This window comes from Amblyraja radiata, chromosome 19, assembly GCF_010909765.2.
Source record: "Amblyraja radiata isolate CabotCenter1 chromosome 19, sAmbRad1.1.pri, whole genome shotgun sequence".
NCBI classification, from domain to species: Eukaryota; Metazoa; Chordata; class Chondrichthyes; order Rajiformes; family Rajidae; genus Amblyraja; species Amblyraja radiata.
Genome location: NC_045974.1, coordinates 14,844,807 through 14,865,262, shown reverse-complemented (window position 1 = coordinate 14,865,262; position 20,456 = coordinate 14,844,807). Strand labels below are relative to the sequence as shown.

At 47.0% G+C, this 20,456-nt stretch overlaps 1 protein-coding gene across 2 annotated transcripts in view; it reads left to right on the top strand.

The window, feature by feature from the left end:
• LOC116983860 (LARGE xylosyl- and glucuronyltransferase 1) overlaps positions 1-20,456 on the top strand; it is a 307,222-nt gene that overhangs the window by 220,709 nt on the left and 66,057 nt on the right. For both annotated transcript variants that reach the window (XM_033037738.1, XM_033037739.1), the window contains exons 8-9: positions 8,029-8,141; positions 16,309-16,434. In XM_033037738.1, the coding sequence (XP_032893629.1) occupies positions 8,029-8,141; positions 16,309-16,434 (239 nt within the window). The remainder of the gene's footprint in view (positions 1-8,028; positions 8,142-16,308; positions 16,435-20,456) is intronic.

Sequence of the window (20,456 nt, the reverse complement as noted above, 5' to 3'; positions counted from 1 at the left end):
GGGGTAGTGAAGAAGGCTTTTGGCAAGTTGGCCTTCTTCAGTCAGGGAATTGGAGTGTGGATGTTGGGACATAATGCCATCGATGAACAAGATGTTGGTGAGGCTGCATTTGGAGTATGGTTTTTAGTTATAGCCCCCAGTGTGCAGGATAGAACTGGTGTACGGGTGCGGCCTTGGTGGGCCAAAGGGCCTTTTTCTACACTGTGTCTCTAAACTAAACCTCCACCTTTACCCACGCTTTTGTTTTACCCCTCGGATCAATGTGGGGTTATTTTCCTTTACGGCAAAAGGCACCTGGCAGAAGAAGGGCCTCAACCCGAAACAACACCCATTCCCTCTCTCCAGTGATGCTGCCTGAGTTACTCCAGCATTTTGTTTCCTATCTTCGGTTTAAACCAGCATCAGCAGGCCCTTCCGACACAATTGCAGCCCTTTGCTGCCAAAGCCAAACTCCGTCACTATCACCATAAAGTCTCGCCCTTTCTTCTGACTTGTGCATCAGCCGAGGCCCTGCCTTGCTCGCTGAAGCCTGGATAAGCTTCTGCTATTTTCAGCAGGCGTGTTGGCTGTAATTTGGGGAAAATCTCAAGGCTGAGTTTTCACAGCTGCCTGCAGCCCTGCCTTGAGCTCACGAGTTTACTCAGTTGCAGTCGAGTCACAGATCAAACGATTTTTTTGCAATCGGAGTTCTCTGGGAGTAGCTTGGAGAGCTTCAAAGGTGTAAAATGTTAAACGAGAGCACAATCAATCAAACCAACCCTCTCAGCTGCACGTTAAAGAAGATGTTTGAATCCAGAATCCAATGTCTTTGCTTCGGAGACACAGCACGGAAACATGCCCTTCAGAACACCGGGGTCCACACTGACCACTGAACACACATTCACACTAGTTAAGATCATAAGGTCATTCACACTAGATAAGGTCATAAGGAATAGTAGGCCATTCGGCCCATCAAGTCTACTCTGTCATTCAATCATGGCTGATCTATCTCTCCCTCCTAACCCCATTCTCCTGCCTTTTCCCCATAACCTCTGACACCTGTACCAATCAAGAATCGATCTCTCTCTGCGTTAAAACTATCCACTGACTTGGCCTCCACAGCATTCAGTGGGAACAAATTCCACAGATTCACCACCTTCTGACTAAAGACATTTCTCCCCATCTCCTTCCTAAAAGAACATTCTTTAATTCTGAGGCTATGACCTCTAGTCCTTGACTGTCCAACTAGTGGAAACTCCACATCCTCTCCACATCCACTCTATTCAAGCCTTTCACTGTTCTGTATGTTTCAATGAGGTCCCCCCCCCCCCCCTCATTCTTCTAAGCTCCAGCAAGTACAGGCCCTGTGCTGACAAACGCTCATTATAGGTTAACCTGCTCATTCCTGGGATTATTCTTGTAAACCTCCACTGGACCCTTTCCAGACCCAGCACATCCTTCCTCAGATATAGTGCCCAAAATTGCTCACAATATTCCAAATGTAGCCTTAGCAGCGCCTTATAGAGCCTCAGCATTACAACATACAACATTAAGTTGTATGTTATCCCACTTTCTTATCCACTCCCTACACACCAAGGGCAATTTTTACACAGGCCAGTTAGCTTACAGATCCGCATGTCTTTGGAATGTGGGAGGAAACCAGAGCACCCGGAGGCGTGTATACTCTGGAATTTAGAAGGATGAATGGGGATCGTATTGAAACATATAAGATTATTAAGGGTTTGGACACGCTAGATGCAGGAAACATGTTCCCGATGTTGGGGTAGACCAGAAAATCAGGGACCACAGTTTAAGAATAAGGGGTAAACCATTTAGAACGGAGACGAGGAAACATTTTTTCACAGAGAGAGTTGTGAGTCTGTGGAATTCTCGGCCTCAGAGGGCAGTGGAGGCAGGTTCTCTGGATACTTTCAAGAGAGAGCTAGATAGGGCTCTTAAAGATAGCGGAGTCAGGGGATATGGGGAGAAGGCAGGAGCGGAGTACTGATTGGGGATGATCAGCCATGATCACATTGAATGGCGGTGCTGGCCGAAACTCCCGCACCTATTGTCTATTGTCTATTGTCACCCGGAGGAAAGTCACACGGCCACAGGGAGAACGTGCAAACTTCACACAGACAGCAGCTGAGGTCAGGATTGATCCAGGGTCACTGACATAGTGAGGCATCAGCTGTACCAGCTGTGCCACTGTGCCGCAGTAAGTCTTGTTATAAGCTACGGGAGCTTTAACAGTGTAAACAATACCTGCTTTGGTTAACCAGGTTGTAAATTACGGCAGTCCCTCCGCAATCAAAGGAACGATGCAACAAGGAATGAGCTATTGAAGCTCCACCAGTTTAGTAATGGATGGGATGTGTGGTGAGCCGGATTGTATACATGTCACTGGAGACTGGAACTGGGCCAGGGAGCTAAGAATACAAGAACACGGTTTGGAGAGACAGGGTGGGAGATACTGGATCTGTTCACTATTGGCAAGCAATGGCAACTCAAGGATTAGCTCCTTTAATAGACACAAAAAGCTAGAGTAACTCAACGGTACAGGCAGCATCTCTGGAAAGAAGGAATGGGGGGGGGCGTTTCGGGTCGAGACCCTTCTCCAGTCTGAAGAAGGAGTCTCGACCCAAAACGTCACCCGTATCATCAGTCCAGAGATGCTGCTTGTCCCAGCCAGTTACTCCAGCTTTTTGTGTCTTATCTTGAGTTGAAACCAGCATCTGCAGTTCCTTCCAACACTGGTAGCTCCTTTAATCTGCAGCACACACTGACGAAAGGCATATGTGTTTAAAGCGCTGCTTTCATGTTTCTCCTCTGCTCCTCCCCCGCATCCCCGCTCTTTCCCGCTTCTGTTGGCTGTCAGTTTGAATAGACTCGGGTGTAGAAGAGGCCCCGTTGTCACGGTGATGTCCAGAGCTCTCCACTCCGGCACCCGAGGTGCCTGCCTGCCGCTGGCCCTTCACCAGCCAGTCGGCTGCAGAGTCCTCTGGGGAAGGCAGCCTTCTGTCTTCAGTTTGGCAGGCGGGAGTTTTACACGGGCTCTGTGCAATGGGGGCGGACCATGCTGTCCAATCGGTTTTATCAGCTGTCGGACCTGCATACAACCCCCCCCACCCCCCAGTGTAGATGTGTCAGGGGTTATGGGGCAAAGGTAGGAGAATGTGGCTTCCATCTTTGCCCGTTCATTAATTGGTACATCAAGCAAGGCATTTGGAGACACAAAGAACTACAGGTGCTGAAATCTTGTGCGGCACGGTGGCACAGTGGTAGAGTTGTTGCCTTGCAGCGCTTACAGCAGCAGAGACCCGGTTTCGATCCCGACCACAGTTGTTGTCCGTAAGGAGTTTGTACGTTCACCCCGTGACCTGCGTGGGAGATCTTCCCTTTCCTCCCACACTCCAAAGACGTACAGGTTTGTAGGTTAACTGGCTTGGTATAAATGTAAATTGTCCCTAGTGTGTGTAGGATGGTGTGAATGTGCGGACCTGGTGGGCCGGTGGTTCTGTTTCTCTCTGGGCCCGTATCTCTAAAACAAACTAGAGGACATGACTTCAGAATTAAGGGACAGAAGTTTAGGGGTAACATGAGGGGGAACTTCTTTACTCAGAGAGTGGTAGCGGTGTGGAATGAGCTTCCAGTGGAAGTGGTGGCGGCAGGTTCGTTGGTATCATTTAAGAATAAATTGGATAGGCATATGGATGAGAAGGGAATGGAGGGTTATGGTAGGAGTGCAGGCAGGTGGGACTAAGTGGGACTAAGGGAAAAAAATTGTTCGGCACGGACTTGTAGGGCCGAGATGGCCTGTTTCCGTGCTGTAATTGTTATATGGTTATTGTTATATGGTTAAAAACACAAAGCGCTGGAGTAACTCAGCGGGTCAGGCAGCATCTCTGGAGGACATGGATCACTCTTGGTGTATTAACTCGACTTTCAGTTCTAATAAAAACAGCAGAACATGAGAGATAAAAGAAGTGATTGTAAAACAATAGTGGCCTTAAATTACAGCAAAGCAGTGATTATTTGAAGTGTCGCGCCCTCATTCACTCGACGATGGAAAGCAATAAAGCATGAAGCCTTGTACTTGAAGATTGTAAACAGGATTATATCAGGTGCAAATATGAGGAATAAGTAATGTTGTAAAACTGCATGTGCTCTTTAGATATATTGATCAAATTAAAATTTTATCTGACATTCGTAAAAAGGCTTACATCCTGAAGGGGATCCAGGGAACTAGGGAATCAAGAACCAGAGGAGGTAAGAGGGGAAAGATTTGATAGGAACCTGAGGGGCAACCTATCCCCTCAGAGATCGTAAAGGGCGCCAAAATATGGCATGTTTTGCAATCTATGCAAAAAGTATTTCACTGTGCAGTGCATATGTGACAATAATTCCCGATGTTGGGGAAGTCCAGAACTAGGGGTCACAGTTTAAGGATAAGAGGGAAGTCTTTTAGGACCGAGATGAGAAAAACATTTTTTACACAGAGAGTGGTGAATCTGTGGAATTCTCTGCCACAGAAGGTAGTTGAGGCCAGTTCATTGGCTATATTTAAGAGGGAGCTAGATGTGGCCCTTGCAGCTAAAGGGATCAGGGGGTATGGAGAGAAGGCAGGGATGGGATACTGAGTTGGATGATCAGCCATGATCATATCGAATGGCGGTGCAGGCTCGAAGGGCCGAATGGCCTACTCCTGCACCTATTTTCTATAAAGAACCTTTGAACCATTGATATATGGAATAAGCTGCCAGAGAAGGTATTTGAGGCAGGTGCAATAACAATATTTAAAATACACTTGGACAGGTACTTGGATAGGAAAGGTTTAGAGGGATATGGACGAGATGTGGGACTTGCTTAGATGGGGCATCTAATCCAGATGGGGCAAAAACAAAAGCTTTTCACTGTACCTCTGTACTCATGACAATAAACTAAACTAAACTAATCTTGGTCTCATAGACAAGTTGGGCCGAAGGGTCAGTTTCCGTGCTGTATGACTATGACTCTAAATTCTTTCACTGATCACTCTGGGTGGTTGAAATGAATAGATTGGTTTGGATTCATTGTTGTACTGCTACTGTGATGCAGGTTATTATCAGGATTAGAGAAAACATTTGTGATTTGCAGCATGCTCTCTCGGCTCCAATGTCCAAACCAAGTTTTTAATTTTACTGTTGCAATGCTCTCTTGGAAAGCTTTTCCATAATGCGGAACCATTAGTGTAGTTTAGTTTCGAGGTACAGCGCAGAAACAGGCACATCGGCCCACCCACTGAGTCCGTGCCGGCCAGCAATTTCCGCACATTGACACTATCCGACACAGACTAGGGACAATTTTACGTTTATACCAAGCCAATTAACCTGCAAATCTGTATATCTTTTGGAGTGTTGGAGGAAACTGAAGATCTCAGAGAAAAGTCATGCGGTCACGGGGAGACCATACAACTTCCATCCAGACGGCACCAGTAGTCCGAGTTGAACCTGGGTCACTGGTGCTGTAAGCAGCACCACTGTGCCACCTCTACCGCTGTGCCACTGTGCAACCCTGCACACTCTGGCTGTGGGACGCGTACATTCTCAGGAGCATTTGTCCTTCCATTGGATAAGCTGGCTAAACTGCCCATTCTCTTAAGTGAATCGTAAGGGACTTTACAAAGAAGTTTTCCAAACTATTTTGCCCTCATCCACTATCACTAGCGATAGGTTTTCAGTTTAGTGTAGAGATACAGCTTGCAAACAGGCCACTCAGCCCCCTGAGTCCACCCTGGCCCATTAACACTAGTTCTACGCTATCCTACTTTCTCATCCACACCAGATGCAATTTACAGAGATCAGTTAACCTACTAACCTGCACATCGCTTGGATGTGGGAGGAAGCTGGAGCACCCATAGGAAAAATGTGCAAACTCCATTCGGATACCACCAGAGGTCAGGATCGAACCTGGGTTTCTGGCGCTGTGAGGCAGCAGCTCTACCAGCTGCGCCACTGTGCCAAGGTTTTTCTGGTAATTATTCCACAGTAATTATTGCTGTGTACACACCAGCTTACAAATTTTGGGCATTAGAGCAAAGACTACGGGGCCTGTTTCTTCACTGTATCTCTAAACTACTATCGGAACTCAAGGTCTTTCTATAATTTCCAATGCTGAAATTCATCCTGATATGCTTTAGTTCATCGACCTGATGGTCTGAGGTTCTGAGGTCTCAACTCTGCCTAGGGTACAAGCATGCAATGGAACACCACCAGCCTCATAAGGTCTTAAGTGATAGGAGCAGAGTTAGGCCATTCAGCCCATCAAGTCTACTCCGCCATTCAATCATGGCTGATCTATCTCTCCCTCCTAACCCCATTCTCCTGCCTTCTCCCCGTACCCCACGACCCCTGTACTAATCAAGAATCTATCTATCTCCGCCTCAAAAATATCCATTGACTTGCCCTCCACAGCCTTCTGTGGCAAAGAACTCCACAGATTCGCCTCCCTCTGACTGAATAAATTCCTTCTCATCTCCTTCCTAAAGGGGTGTTCTGTAATTCTGAGGCTATGACCTCTAGTCCTAGACTCTCCCATTAGTGGAAACATTCTCTCCACATCCACTCTATCCAGGCCTTTCACTATTCAGCATCCCTTACAACTTTCCTGATGAGGGCCCGACCCATTCTGTAATGGGATTGAATCTGGTTTAGATACAGTACAATGGGACTGAGTAGATATTGGTTGGGTGGATTGGAAATGTGTGCAGCACAATGGAAACTAATTTAATCTGAAGGAATTTTATTGAAAAGGGGCTAATAGGAACTGACAGGCTATATTGAAATTCAATAAGCTGAAACATGATTTGGTTCCTTTGAATCAGGAGGACAAATTTAAGACCAAAGTCAAGATTAATTGGCATATTTTTATTTGATTGCCCTCAACGAGCAATGAGAAATCACAGTTTTGGCTGTTAGGATAACTTGTTTGTGGCTATCTAGTTCAATGGGGCACTTTAGTGAGAGACAAATGAAAAGAATTTGCATTAAAGGTCTAATCAGTGGTATGTGGGGAGGTAAGGAGGTTGCCACTGGGATTGTAAACCAAAGAACTGCAGAGACTGGATATAAACAGTAAAAGCTGTAAACGCTCAACAGGTCAGACAGTGTCTGTTGGAGGTAGGAAAGACACTGTCAGTGGGAATACAATATACGATCAAAATGGCTCGATTATAATCATGTATTGTCTTTCCGCTGACTGGATAGCACGCAACAAAAGCTTTTCAGTGTACCTCGGTACACGTGACAATAAACTAAACTGTAAACTGAAGAGTTAACACTCCAGGCCCAGGACCCTTTGCAGATGAATAAGGGAAGTGAAATTATTCTGTAAACGACTGTGATGGGTGAGTTGGGATGATCATATGGATGTGTTATAGAGGATCATGAGAGGAATAGATTGGGTAGATTCACAAAGTCTTTTGCCCAGAGTAGGTGAATTGAGGACCACATGACATAGGTTTAAGGTCAAGGGGAAAAGATTTAATAAGAATCTGAGGGGTAACTTTTTCAGACAAAGGGTGTTGGGGTATGGAACAAGCTGTCAGAGGAGGTAGTTGAGGCAGGGACTATCATTTAAGAAGCAGAGGCAGTTAGACGGGTACATGGATAGGACAAGTTTGGAGGGATGTGGACCAAATGCGGGCAGGTGGGACTAGTGTAGCTGAGGCATGTTGGCTGGTCTGGGCAAGTTGGGCCGAAGGGCGTTCTTTCCACACTGTATGATTCAGAGACTGTGGAAGGCTGTCAGCAGGGTATCATGTCCAACCGGCCCAACCTTGTGAAATCCAGGTCAACACACACAGTCCATTCCCTCCATAGATGCAGCCTGACCCACTGGGCTCCTCCAGCACCTCGTGCTGTGCTAAAGATTCCAACATCCGCCATTCTTTGTGTCTCAGTGAACTGAGATCCCAGGCTGATGACTTTAGTGAGCGTGTGTGTGGAATTGATGTTCGCTTGCAATCTTTGTGTATTGGCTTCTTCACAACGTTTCCTTTACCTCTGCTAGGTGTTATCCTGCTACTGTTGGACAAGCTGAGGAAGATGAAATGGGAGCAGATGTGGCGTCTGACGGCAGAGCGCGAATTGATGAACATGTTGTCCACTTCACTTGCTGATCAGGTACCTGCCCTTGCCCCTAGTATTAGCTTAGTCTCGGATGCATTGTTTTTATATGTAACTGTGGAAACTTGGCTGCAGAATGGTCTATTCCTGCTCATGCTTCTCTCCTTTGAAGTTATTAATTTTTTACCTCCTTGCAGCATACAGTCATACAGTCAGGGTGGAAACTGACCCTTGGGACAACTTGCCCACACTGTGAAGTACAGAAATTTGCACTAGATTACACCATAATGGACAGAGCAGGTTTTTTCAGCTCATTGTTTTAAAAGCTGCTAACATTCAGACATTTGTGATGATTTTGGGGAACCATTTGCTTCATGAATTTATACGTGTACTACGCACCTTTTATGTGACAGAAGGTAGCGGAGGTTATTGAAACCTGATTGCCTCATTGAGAATGACCATGGAATGGATGGTGTTCATTCTTATTTAACGCAAGAAAATAGGAGCAGGAGGAGGCCACTCAGCCCCTCAAGCATGTCCCGCCATTCAGTCGGATCATGGCTGATCTATCCCCGGCCTGGAATTCCCCCTTTCTGCCAGCTCTCCTCGTCTTCTCTCATCTTTTAAACGTTTAGTTTCTTCATCCTCAACCACCACCAATGATTCAGCCTCCACAACCCTCTCTTTAGTTAGATCTGTGGAATTCATTGTCGCAGACGGCTGTGGTGGCCGTGTCGATGGATGCTATTTGTGACGACAGATGGCACAATGGGCTAAATGTTCGGCTGGCAACCGGAAGGTAGCCGGTTCGAATCCCGCTTGGAGTGCATACTGTCGTTGTGTCCTTGGGCAAGACACTTCACCCACCTTTGCCTGTGTGTGAATGTGTGTGAATGTGTGTGAGTGATTGGTGGTGGTCGGAGGGGCCATAGGCGCAGATTGGCAGCCACGCTTCCATCAGTCTGCCCCAGGGCAGCTGTGGCTACAGAAGTAGCTTACCACCACCGAGTGTGACTGAGGAGTGAATTAATAATGTGATGTAAAGCGCCCTGAGTATTAGAAAGGCGCTATATAAATCCCATCCATTATTATTATTATTATTTAAGGCAGGGATTGACAGATGCTTGATTAGTAAGGGTGTCAGGTGTTGTGGAGAGAAGGCAGGAGAATGGGGTTGAGAGGGAAAGATAGACCAGCCATGATTGAATGTCAAAGTAGACTTGATGGGCCGATTGGCCTAATTCTGCCCCTAGACCTAAGGAACTCTGGGATAGAGCATTCCAGAGATTCTGTTTGTCTGCCCCTCAGTTTTAAATGACTAGCCCCGAACGATGGTCCTGCATCAAGGTTCTACGAGTAGAAAATGGTGGAATGTAAAATTTACATAAATATACTGAAGAAAATATTGGAGTATGGAAAAAAAAATCCAGCATCCAATACAAACCAGTCAGTTGCAAAGGAGACCATCTGATTACAAAGCTAGTGATATGGAGCCCTGGGCCTAGACTAGTCGATACCGACTCAATAATACAAAATTGTCCTTGGAAAAACCTGTGGGCGGCACAGTGGCGCAGCGGTAGAGTTGCCGCTTTGTAGCACCGGAGACCCGGGTTCGATCCTGGCTACGGGTGCTGTCTGTGCAGAGTTTGTACGTTTTCCCCGTGAGCACGTGTGTTTTCTCTAAGATCTTCGATTTCCTTCCACACTCCAAAGACGTACAGGTTTGTAGGTAAATTGGCTTGGTGTAAGTGTAAATTGTCCCCAGTGTGTGTAGGATAGTGTTAATGTGCGGGGGTCACTGGTCGGTGTGGATTTGCTGGGCCGAAGGGCCTGTTTCCGCGCTGTGTCTCAAAAGTAAACGAAAATATAACCTAATCGGCGAAGGAAGTCTGTGTCTTTATCCAGTCAAGCCTTAACTACCGGGTGGAATCACCTAGCTAGTTTAGACTTTACAAACTTTAGACTTTAGAGAAACATGCCCTTCAGCCCACTGAGTCCGCGCCGACCAGCGATCACCCCGTACACGAGCATCATCCTACATGCTTGGGACAATTTACAATTTTACCCTACAAATCTGTACGTATTTGGAGTATGGGAGGTACTGAGATCCTGAAGAAAACCTACACGGTTACAGAGGGAACGTACAAACTCCATACAGGCAGCACCCATGGTCAGGATCGAACCTGGGTCTCTGGCGCTGTGAAGCTGCACCACTGTACCGTATTAAAAATAGAATAGACAGGAGGGATGATGAAATGCGTCAGGAAATGTAGCACATGATGTAGGAATAGACTGGGTGGATGCACATAGTCTGGCTCAGAGTAGATGAATCGAGGACCACAGGACATAGGTTTAAGGTGAAGGGGAGAACATTTAATAGGAATCTGAGGGGTATTGTGGAGAGAAGGCAGGAGAATGGCGAACAAGCTGATAGAGGAGGTAGTTGAGGCAGGGACTATCCCAACATTTAAGAGACAGTCAGACAGGTTCTTGGACAGGACAGGTTAGGAGGGATATGGGCCAAACGCGGGCAGGTGGGCCTAGTGTTGCTGGGATATGTTGGCACCGTATGGGCAAGTTGGGCCGAAGGGCCTGTTTCCATGCTGTATGACTATGTGGCATGAAACACAATCCTGACATATTAGACTAAACAGCGCCACCAACGTCGCATAAATGAGATGGATGCAAGAATCCTGTTCGATCCAGGAAACTAAACACAGGTGTACCTGTGGTTGAATTACAGTGCACGTTCTTCACCAGCCATGGAACAAGGGTGGTTGGGAAGCAACAGTGTGAAGTGATTTACTGAGGCCGAGAGAGAAATCACTGCAGTGACACTGAAGTTGAGCTGTCCCATGGCACAAGTGCAGAGGGATAACGAGAAATCGTAGCTTATTCACACATGGGCAGTTTGACAGGAAGACACTGAAGTGGGAGAGAGGCTCAGCAGCGGCTCAGATTTATTACCGCAGTAAAGTGAGGAGCTGGGAGCGAGCCGCTGTTTCCGCTGTGTCAGACTGTAGGAGGACATGACCATTATTAGCGGTTGCATTATTGAAAAGCTGCTCATTCGCCCTGAAAATACGACGGTGCCCAGGTGTCACAAATCACAGCCAGCCAGCGCACAGTTACAAAAGGTAATTGTGTCAACTAGAGGGAATCATAGAAAATAGGTGCAGGAGGAGGCCATTTGGCCCTTCGAACCTGTACTGCTGCTTTATTCATAGATCCGTCAAATATCTTTCAGCTGGAACGGCCGAATCATCTGGGAGGCTTATCTTTGATTATAGTGAATCAAAGATGCTTTGTTTTTCTGGGAGATGGAAAGGGTTGATATTGCAGGTTTCATAAACCGCTGTTACTTCGGGGGCATTTCATGATTCTTGTGCTTAAAACATTTCATTGCTCTGGTCATCAGCCATGTTAATGCACTCCTGTGTTGGCTTAATATGATTATGAATACCAGCGTCTGTGCAAACATAATGTGACGGATTGATTTTGTCCGCGCACATTGGCCATCGGGGACAAACATACCGGAGCAAAAAATAAGACACAAGGCGAGAATACATCACTTTTCAGTCGGTTTATTTTTTTCGTTTCAAACTGACTGACGTTATAAATGTACCAAGTGTAAATAACACAAACGAAATGCAATTCATTTGAGTGCAGGAAATACAGGAGTTGCTGCCTCAAAGGCAGTCAGCATCATCAGAGACCCACACCACCCTGGCCATTTCACTCCTGCCATCAGGAAGAAGGTATAGGAGCCTGAAACTGTAATGTCCAGGTTCAGGAACAGCTTCTTCTCTACAGCCATCAGGCTATGAAACACGACAACCTCCAAATAAGCTCTGAACTGTCCCTGAATCTGGAGGTGTGCATTTTCACACTTCTATACCTTTTGCCTGATGGGAGAGGGGAGAAGAGGAAGTGGCCAGGGTGCGACTCATCCTTGTTAATGCTGCTGGCCTTGCCGAGTTTTTTTATATAGATACTGTATATAGAAGTAAGAATTTGATTGTTCTGTTTGGTACATATGACAATAAAACACCCTCAACTCTTGAGGCAGTGTGTCCAGATTCCAACCACCCTCTGGGTGGTAACATACCTCCTTTAGGTCCACTCCAAACTTCTTGCCCTTTGAGCTAAACCAATATCCTCAAGCATTTGACTCCTCTGCTGTGTGGAGAACATTCCTGCCATTCAACCTACCAGTGCCACTCATTCTCTCGTCCAGCTAAACCTGTCCACCTGCCTGCCGTGGACTTGGTAGGAAAGGAAAGAGCAGTCATTGAAACATAGAAAATAGGTGCAGGAATAGGCCATTCGGCCCTTTGAGCCAGCACCACCATTCAATATAATCATAGCCGATCATTCAAAATCAGTTCCCCCGTTCCTGCTTTCTCCCCATATCCCTTGATTGCGTTTGCCCTAAGAGCTACATCTAACTCTCTCGTGAATACATCAACATAGTCCCCTGACTTGCACTTCATTTTTCAGAAGCTCGGTACATACCAACATGCCCACCACCTGATGCAGTGACACTTGCATTACTGAATAAGTTGTATGTTTCTGCCAAGGGCTGAATTGCTTTTGGTGGCGATCAAATCAAATCCCACAGTCGCTGTTCCTTCACTATCCATCTCCCGCACCAAAGATAGATTCTCCACAGCCACAGGGAGGAGAGAGATGAGGCTGCAAGGCTTGCAGCGGTTCATTAAGTTTGCATGTATGCGCTCCTAATGGTGTGGGACAAGAGCAGGCTCCAGGCACTGCTGACTCAGGAGATATGAATCATCCCCCTCCCAGTAGGCCATCGATCGGGGGGAAGATGAAGGGAAAGTTCATCCATTAGCCCCAAGAGATATATATAACTCTCTCTTTAATACATCCAGTGAATTGGCCTCCACTGCCTTCTGTGGCAGAGAATTCTACAGATTCACAACACTGGCTAAAAAAATATTTTCCTCATCTCATTCCTAAATGGCCTATCCCTTATTGTTAAACTATGACCCCTGATTCTGGACTTCCCCAACATCGGGAACATTTTTCCTGCAACTAGCCTATCCAATCCCTTAAGAATTTGATATGTTTCTGTAAGATATCCTCTCTCCTTCTAAATTCCAATGAATATAAGCCCAGTTGACCCATTTTGACATGCTTCCTGTTCAATGACAAATAAGAGGTGGCGACATTTAGTTCAGTTTAGAGATACAGCACGGAAACAGACCCTTCGGCCCACGAGTCCGTGTCGACCAGCGACCGATCCCTGCACACTTATACTATCCCACACACTCTACGGACTATTTACAATTCTACCAAAGCCAATTACAAACTTGTATATCTTTGGAATGTGGGAGGAAATCGGAGAAATCCCATGCACAGTCACAGGGAGAACGTTCAAACTCCGTACAGACAGCACCTGTAGTCAGGATCGAACCCGGGTTTCTGGCGCTGTAAGGCAGCAACTCTACCGCTGCGCCATCGTGCCACCTGACGAAGGAACCACGCAGCCAAGTGAAGTTGATAAGTTTATAACTGATAGGAATAGAGTTATGCCATTCGGCCCATCAAGTCTATTTTCCCATTCAAACATGGCTGATCCATCTCTCCCTCTCGACCCCATTCTCCTGCCTTCTCCCCATAACCCCTGACACACGTACTAATCAAGAATCTATCTATCTCTGCCTTAAAAATATCCATTGACTTGACCTCCACAGCCTTCTGTGGCAATGAATTCCACAGATTCACCACCCTCTGACTAAAGAAATTCCTCCTCATCTCTTTCCTAAAGGAACGCCCCGTTTTATTCTGAGGCTATGACCTCTGGTCCTAGACTCTCCCATTAATGGAAACATCCTCTCCATATCCACTCTATCCAAGCCTTTCACTATTCTGTAAGTTTAAATGAAGTCACCCCTCATCCTTCTAAACTCCAGCAGGTAGAGGCCCAGCGCCGTCAAACATTCATCATTGGTTAACCCACTCATTCCTGGGATCATTGGCGGAAACCCCTTCTGGACCCTCTCCAGCGGCAGCTCATCCTTTCTCAGATATGGGGCCCAAAGTAATGTTAGGCATTCAGATTTCAGGGTAGATGGATTGGTGGTAGGTAGAACTGAAGCAGGGAGTAGTGGAGGAGAGATACAGGTCTCCAGACATTGAGTAACTGAGCAGTCATAGACAAACAGCTCTGAACTATGTCGTGCTGCTGTTATCGCAGAATATAATCATAGCTTATACTGATGCTGCTTGTCATGGCCCACTGCCCATCTGTACTGTCCTGGTTGACTCATACACAATACAATTTATTTGTCACTTGAACCTCATAGAGGCTCAAATGAAATGTTGTTTCTGCAGTCATACACACATGGAAAAAAGACCCAAGACACAACACAGTTTACACAGACATCCATCACAGCGCATCTCCTCCTCGCTGTGATGGAAGGCAAAAAAACGTATCTCTCCCCTGCACTCCCCATTCCCCTCCCGATGTCAGAGTCAAAGCCCCCGGCGGGCGATGGCAATTGTCCCGCGACCATTAAAGCCACGCCGGGTGATGCAAGGCCACGCTCCGGGTCTTGTTGTTGGAGCCCCCGGCGGGCTCTAGCAAAGTCCCGCAGCCGTTGAAGCCGCGCCGGGCGGTGATGTAAGGCCCCGCTCCAGGCACTCCTCGACCCCGCGACTCGGGCGGGTGAAGTCGCCGTTGCAGAAGTCTCGAAAAGCGGTCTCCCAGCAGGGACCCGCGGGCTCCCGGTGTCACTGTCTGCCAGACCTGCGGTAAGCCTCCGAATCTCCGGGGGTCGGGTCACAGCAGCGCGCCACCACCGCTCCTCCCGCTCCGGACTCGGCCAGCTCCATGATGGTGAGTAGCTCCGCAGCTCCGTGACTGGAGCCCCAGGACGTTCCTGCTGGAGGCCGCTCCACGTTGCAGCCCCAACGACAACGGAGACCCGACAGGGAAAAGGTCGGGTTCTCCGTGCAGGGGAAAGATTTTAAAGGTTTCCCCCCCCCCCCCCTGCCCCCCCCCCCACACACACACACATACCCCATCAAAAAATAAATAAAAACTACAATAAACTACATAAAAACAGGACAAAAAATAACAAAAAGACAAACGGACTGCAGAGGCCACTGCGACGTGAGTCGCACCATGTTGCAGCCCCAACGGATATCATTGATCTCGAGGGAGAAGGATTAAAGATTATTCCAAGTATCAGCAATTACACTTACATGGAAAGGTTTAGGAAATTGGCCGTAATATTTACTTGCATCATAGCAGTAGTTGAACATCAAGAGGTAATTTATTGGCTTTGAAGCTCATTCTACATGAGTGGTAAAGGAGCAAAGTAGAAGCTTACTGTCATCCGGCAGTTCTCCCGTACAGTACTGCAGTTTCTGTCTCTTTGTCTCACACTTTCACTGGGTCCCTCGTCCACACGCCCTGGCACATACCCTCCCTCACTCCCCCCCCCCCCCCTCGTATTCCCACTCACGCACCTATCTCTCCCACACACAACCTCTCCCACACACAACCTCTCCCACACACAACCTCTCCCACACACAACCTCTCCCACACACAACCTCTCCCACACACAACCTCTCCCACACACAACCTCTCCCACACACAACCTCTCCCCATCGTCCACACATCCACTGTCACACACAATCCCCTCCCTCACATCCCCACCCTCACACACTCACCCTGCCTCAAACACGCCCTCTCTCACACTCTCTCTCGCCCGCGCATCTACTTGCACACGCATCCCCTACAGCATGCCCCACCCTGCAGCCCCCCTCGCGCCCACGGCCCCCCTCTTGCCCGCGATCCCCCGCCCCCTCTTGTATGCAGCCACCCCTCCCACGCAGTGACTTGTAGTCTTATATTAGACACCACCTTAAACTGTGCACTGTAATCCAGGTGCAATCTCAGTAAAATTGCAACGAAAAAATCGCTATTTTACGCCTAGTGTACATTAAAGTCCTTGATTCCTGTAACCATCCTAATGTCTGCTTACCCACATACTGATTTTTGATTTTGATACAATCCTGAGCAGCGGTAATTTGTACTGTTTTAATAAATTGAAGGTAAACAATTGCGGCTTTTATTGGAGACGTTGAGTTCCTGCACGTTAACAGTACGCTGGATGGCCTCTGTTCTAGTTCTTTCAGCCTCTCCATAACTCCTTCACTAATCCCAGTTCCTTCCCTTTCTCCTGCTCAGGACATCTTCAATGCCGTCATCAAGCAGAATCCTTTCCTGGTGTACCAGCTTCCATGCTTCTGGAACGTTCAGCTGTCCGATCACACACGCTCCGAGCAGTGCTACAAGGACGTGTCAGATCTCAAGGTAAGGTCCATGGTTGAGGAGGGTTGTGCCAGGTGGTGGAGTGAGCCTCCGACAGCCTTCCCAAGTCAGATTTAAACATCAGGAGATCAAGACCTTGGTGAAATGCTGTCCTAACTCATTACGTACAAAACGCAATTGTCAGGTCAAAATGTAAAGTGGGTGTGGATGACTCTAAAACCATTTTAAGAGTGTGGGATTTTTCTTTCTGAGATAAGACCGTCTCTTTCTATGCCTTCTGCATTACTGAAGCCTGGCATGACTGCTCCACAAAGTCTCCAGAGCCTTTTGTCAATAGAACAGTACAGGACAAGAACAGGCCCTCAGGTCCACAATGTTTGTGCCGAACATTTTAGTTTAGTTCAGAGATACAGCATGGAAACAAGCCCTTCGGGTTACAGGCCCTTTAGGGACAGCATGGTGGCGCAGCGGTAGTGTTGCTGCTTTTCAGCACCAGGGTCCCGGGTTCGATGTCACTACGGATGCTGTCTGTACGGAGTTTGTATGTTCTCCAGTGACCACGTGGTTTTTTTTCCGGGTTTTCCGGTTTCCTCCCACACTCCAAAGACATACACGTTTGTAGGTTAATTAGCTTTGGTAAAGATAGTGATAGTGATTATGCTTGTGTATGAGGATTGCTGGTCAGTGTGGACTCAGTGGGCCAAAGGGCCTGTTTCCTTGCTGTCTCTCTAAACTGTGCAACGAGGAAGGATTAGTTAGCGAGACCTGGGTGTTCTTGTACATCAGTCACTGAAAGTAGGCATGCAGATACAACAGGCAGTGAAGAGAGCTGATGGCATGTTGGCCTTCATTGCGAGAGAATTTGAGTTTAGAAGCAAGGAGGGCCCTGGTGAGACCGCACCTGGAGTATTGTGTGCAGTTTTGGTCTCCTAATTTGAGGAAGGACATTATTGTTATTGAGGCAATGCAGCGTAGGTTCACCAGGTTAATTCCTGGGTCGTCAGAATTGACATCTCATGAAAAAATGTTGCGACTGGGCTTGTATTCACTGGAATTTGGAAGAATTGGACAGGCTAGATGGAGGAAAAATGTTCCCAATGTTGGGGGAGTCCAGAACCAGGTCACAGTTTAAGAAAAAGTAGTAAGACATTTAGGACTGAGATGAGGAAAAACATTTTCATCCAGAGAGTGGAATTCTCTGCCACAGAAGGCAGTGGAGGCCAATTCACTGGAAGTTTTCAAGAGAGAGTTAGATATAGGTCTTCGGCCTAAAGGAATCAAGGGATTTGGGGAAAAAGCAGGAATGGGGTACTGATTTTAGATGATCAGCCATGATCATACTGAATGGCGGTGCTGGCTCGAAGGGCCGAATGGCCTACTCCTGCACCTATTTTCCTATGTTTTCTAAGTAAACTAAGAAAATTTGGGGCAACAATTCCAAGCAATAGCATTTCTTGTCTACTTACAGTAACGGTCTAATAATCCACTGATTGACCATCCATAAGTCCCACGGTTCAGCTTCGGACTCACTAGTTATTGTTTGCCACTCCCACTCACCAGGGCCCAGTTACTGCACTCATTTTCAACTTACTCGGTTTGCTAACAGCTTTAATAAAAAAAGTTAATCGGAAGAGTGTTGAGGTATTAGTGGAAATAACACTTGGAAGATCTGTGGGTAGAAACCGAGAAGTGAAACTAACAGCACAAATAATCTGTTGGGGGGGACTCAGCAGGTTCAGCAACGTCTGTAGGAGGAATGTTTTGGGGCAGAATCCTGCATCAGGACTGAGAGTGGAGAGAGAGTTAGGGGCGGCTCAGTGACACAGTGGTAGAGTTGCTGTCTCACAGCGCCAGACACCTGCGTTCGAACCTGACTACGGGTGCTTGTCTGCACGCAATTTGTACGTTCTCCAACTGACCGCGTGAGTTTTCCCCGGGTGCTCCGGTTTCCTCCCACACTCCAAAGACGTGCAGGTTTGCAGGTTGGTTGGCTTTGGTGGAATTGTCGATTGTCCCTAGTGTGCAGGATAATGATGGTGTAGGGGGGCGATCGCTGGTCGGCGGGGACTCAGTGGGTCGAACGGCCTGTTTCTGCTCTCTATCTCTACAAAGTCTAAAGTAAAGACGATAGATAGAGCAAAGAAAGACGAGAGGGAGGGGAAGTGGCGAGACATGTGTCAGTTGGTGATGTGTGGACCAAGGAGAGATGATGGGTGATGGAGGTCAGTCGCAGAGGATAATGGAATCATTAAAGTCATAGAGTTGCGCAGCATGGAAACAGGACATTCGGCCCAACCTGTCCATGCTGGCCAAAGATAGGCACTAAAAGCCGCAGTAACTCAGCGGGGCAGGCAGCATCACTGGAGAGAAGGAATGGGTGATGTTTCCGGTCGAGACCCTTCTTCAGACATGCTGACCAAGTTGGCATTCTGGACTAGTCCGCTTTGCCTGCAGTTGCCTCGTATCCCTCCACACCTGACATACTACAAATATCTGACAGTGTCTTTCGAAAGTTGTAATTGTAACCTGCTTCCAGTGGCTACGGAGTTGGGAGTCAGATACAGCTAGATTATAGGTTGAAGCAGGCAACAATTTAAAAAAAACTGATGGAACGGGTTTAGGGGAGGGGAAAGTGGGAATGTGGGGGCAGCCCAGAGGGCGATGTGGGAACACCGAGGCTATTAGTGTGGAATTTGATAACCAAGGAAGTAACAAAACTAACAGTCCTTTCAATAAAAGCTAGCACGGAGCGATGGGCTGAATGGAAAGCTATTTGACCTCAGCAGTTATCAGCGACAAGCTTGTTCATGACTTAAATCAGAAATGCACTTGAACGCAAGAGGTACTCAAAGGTATGTTAAAAAGATGAATCAGATGAATTCTGTGCTAAAAGCTTCCATGATCTTAAGTGCTTGTAATTTTATTTGTAACATTTTTTGGCTAATTGTATGAGAAACTGTGCAGATCTGGTAATTTAACTACACAGGTTTATTCTCAAGGGCACCAGCCATTTCATCTATAATCTCAGCAAGGTCCCTAATAGAAATCCAGCACTCTAAACCTGGTGGATCTGATGTGTGTCAGACTGCTCTTGACAGATAATCATAAATTTGATTATGTATGACTCGCATGTGTGAGATTAGCGATAGCGCAGACAAAAAGATTGGACTGTCATTGCGAACAACATCATCCATAATATCTGCTTTATAAACTGTATAGATTTTACAGCCCCTTCAGTCGCCAGGGATGATAGCTGTTGAGTATAAACTGATTGCTCGAGTTAAGCAGTGGGAAATTAGACGAGACAAAGCTTTGCTTTCTGGGTGCTACAGTGGTGCAGTGGTAGAGCCACTGCCTTACAGCACCAGAGGCCCCGGTTTATAGAAACATAGAAAATAGGTGCAGGAGTATGCCATTCGGCCCTTCGAGCCTGCACCGCCATTCTATATGATCATGGCTGATCATCCAACTCAGTATCCCATCCCTGCCTTCTCTCCATACCCCCTGATCCCTTTAGCCACAAGGGCCACATCTAACTCCCTCTTAAATATAGCCAATGAACTGGCCTCAACTACCTTCTGTGGAAGAGAATTCCACAGATTCACCACTCTCTGTGTAAAAAATGATTTTCTCATCTCGGTCCTAAAAGACTTCCCTCTTATCCTTAAACTGTGACCCCTAGTTCTGGACTTCCCCAACATCGGGAATAATCTTCCTGCATCTAGCCTGTCCAACCCCTTAAGAATTTTGTAAGTTTCTATAAGATCCCCCCTCAATCTTCTGAATTCCAGCGTGTACAAGCCGAGTCTATCCAGTCTTTCTTCATATGAAAGTCCTGCCATCCCAGGAATCAGTCTGGTGAACCTTCTCTGCACTCCCTCTATGGCAAGAATGTCTTTCCTCAGATTAGGAGACCAAAACTGTACGCAATACTCCAGGTGTGGTCTCACCAAGACCCTGTATAACTGCAGTATAACCTCCCTGCTCTTATACTCAAATCCTTTTGTTATGAATGCTAACATACCATTTGCTTTCTTCACTGCCTGCTGCACCTGCATTCCTAC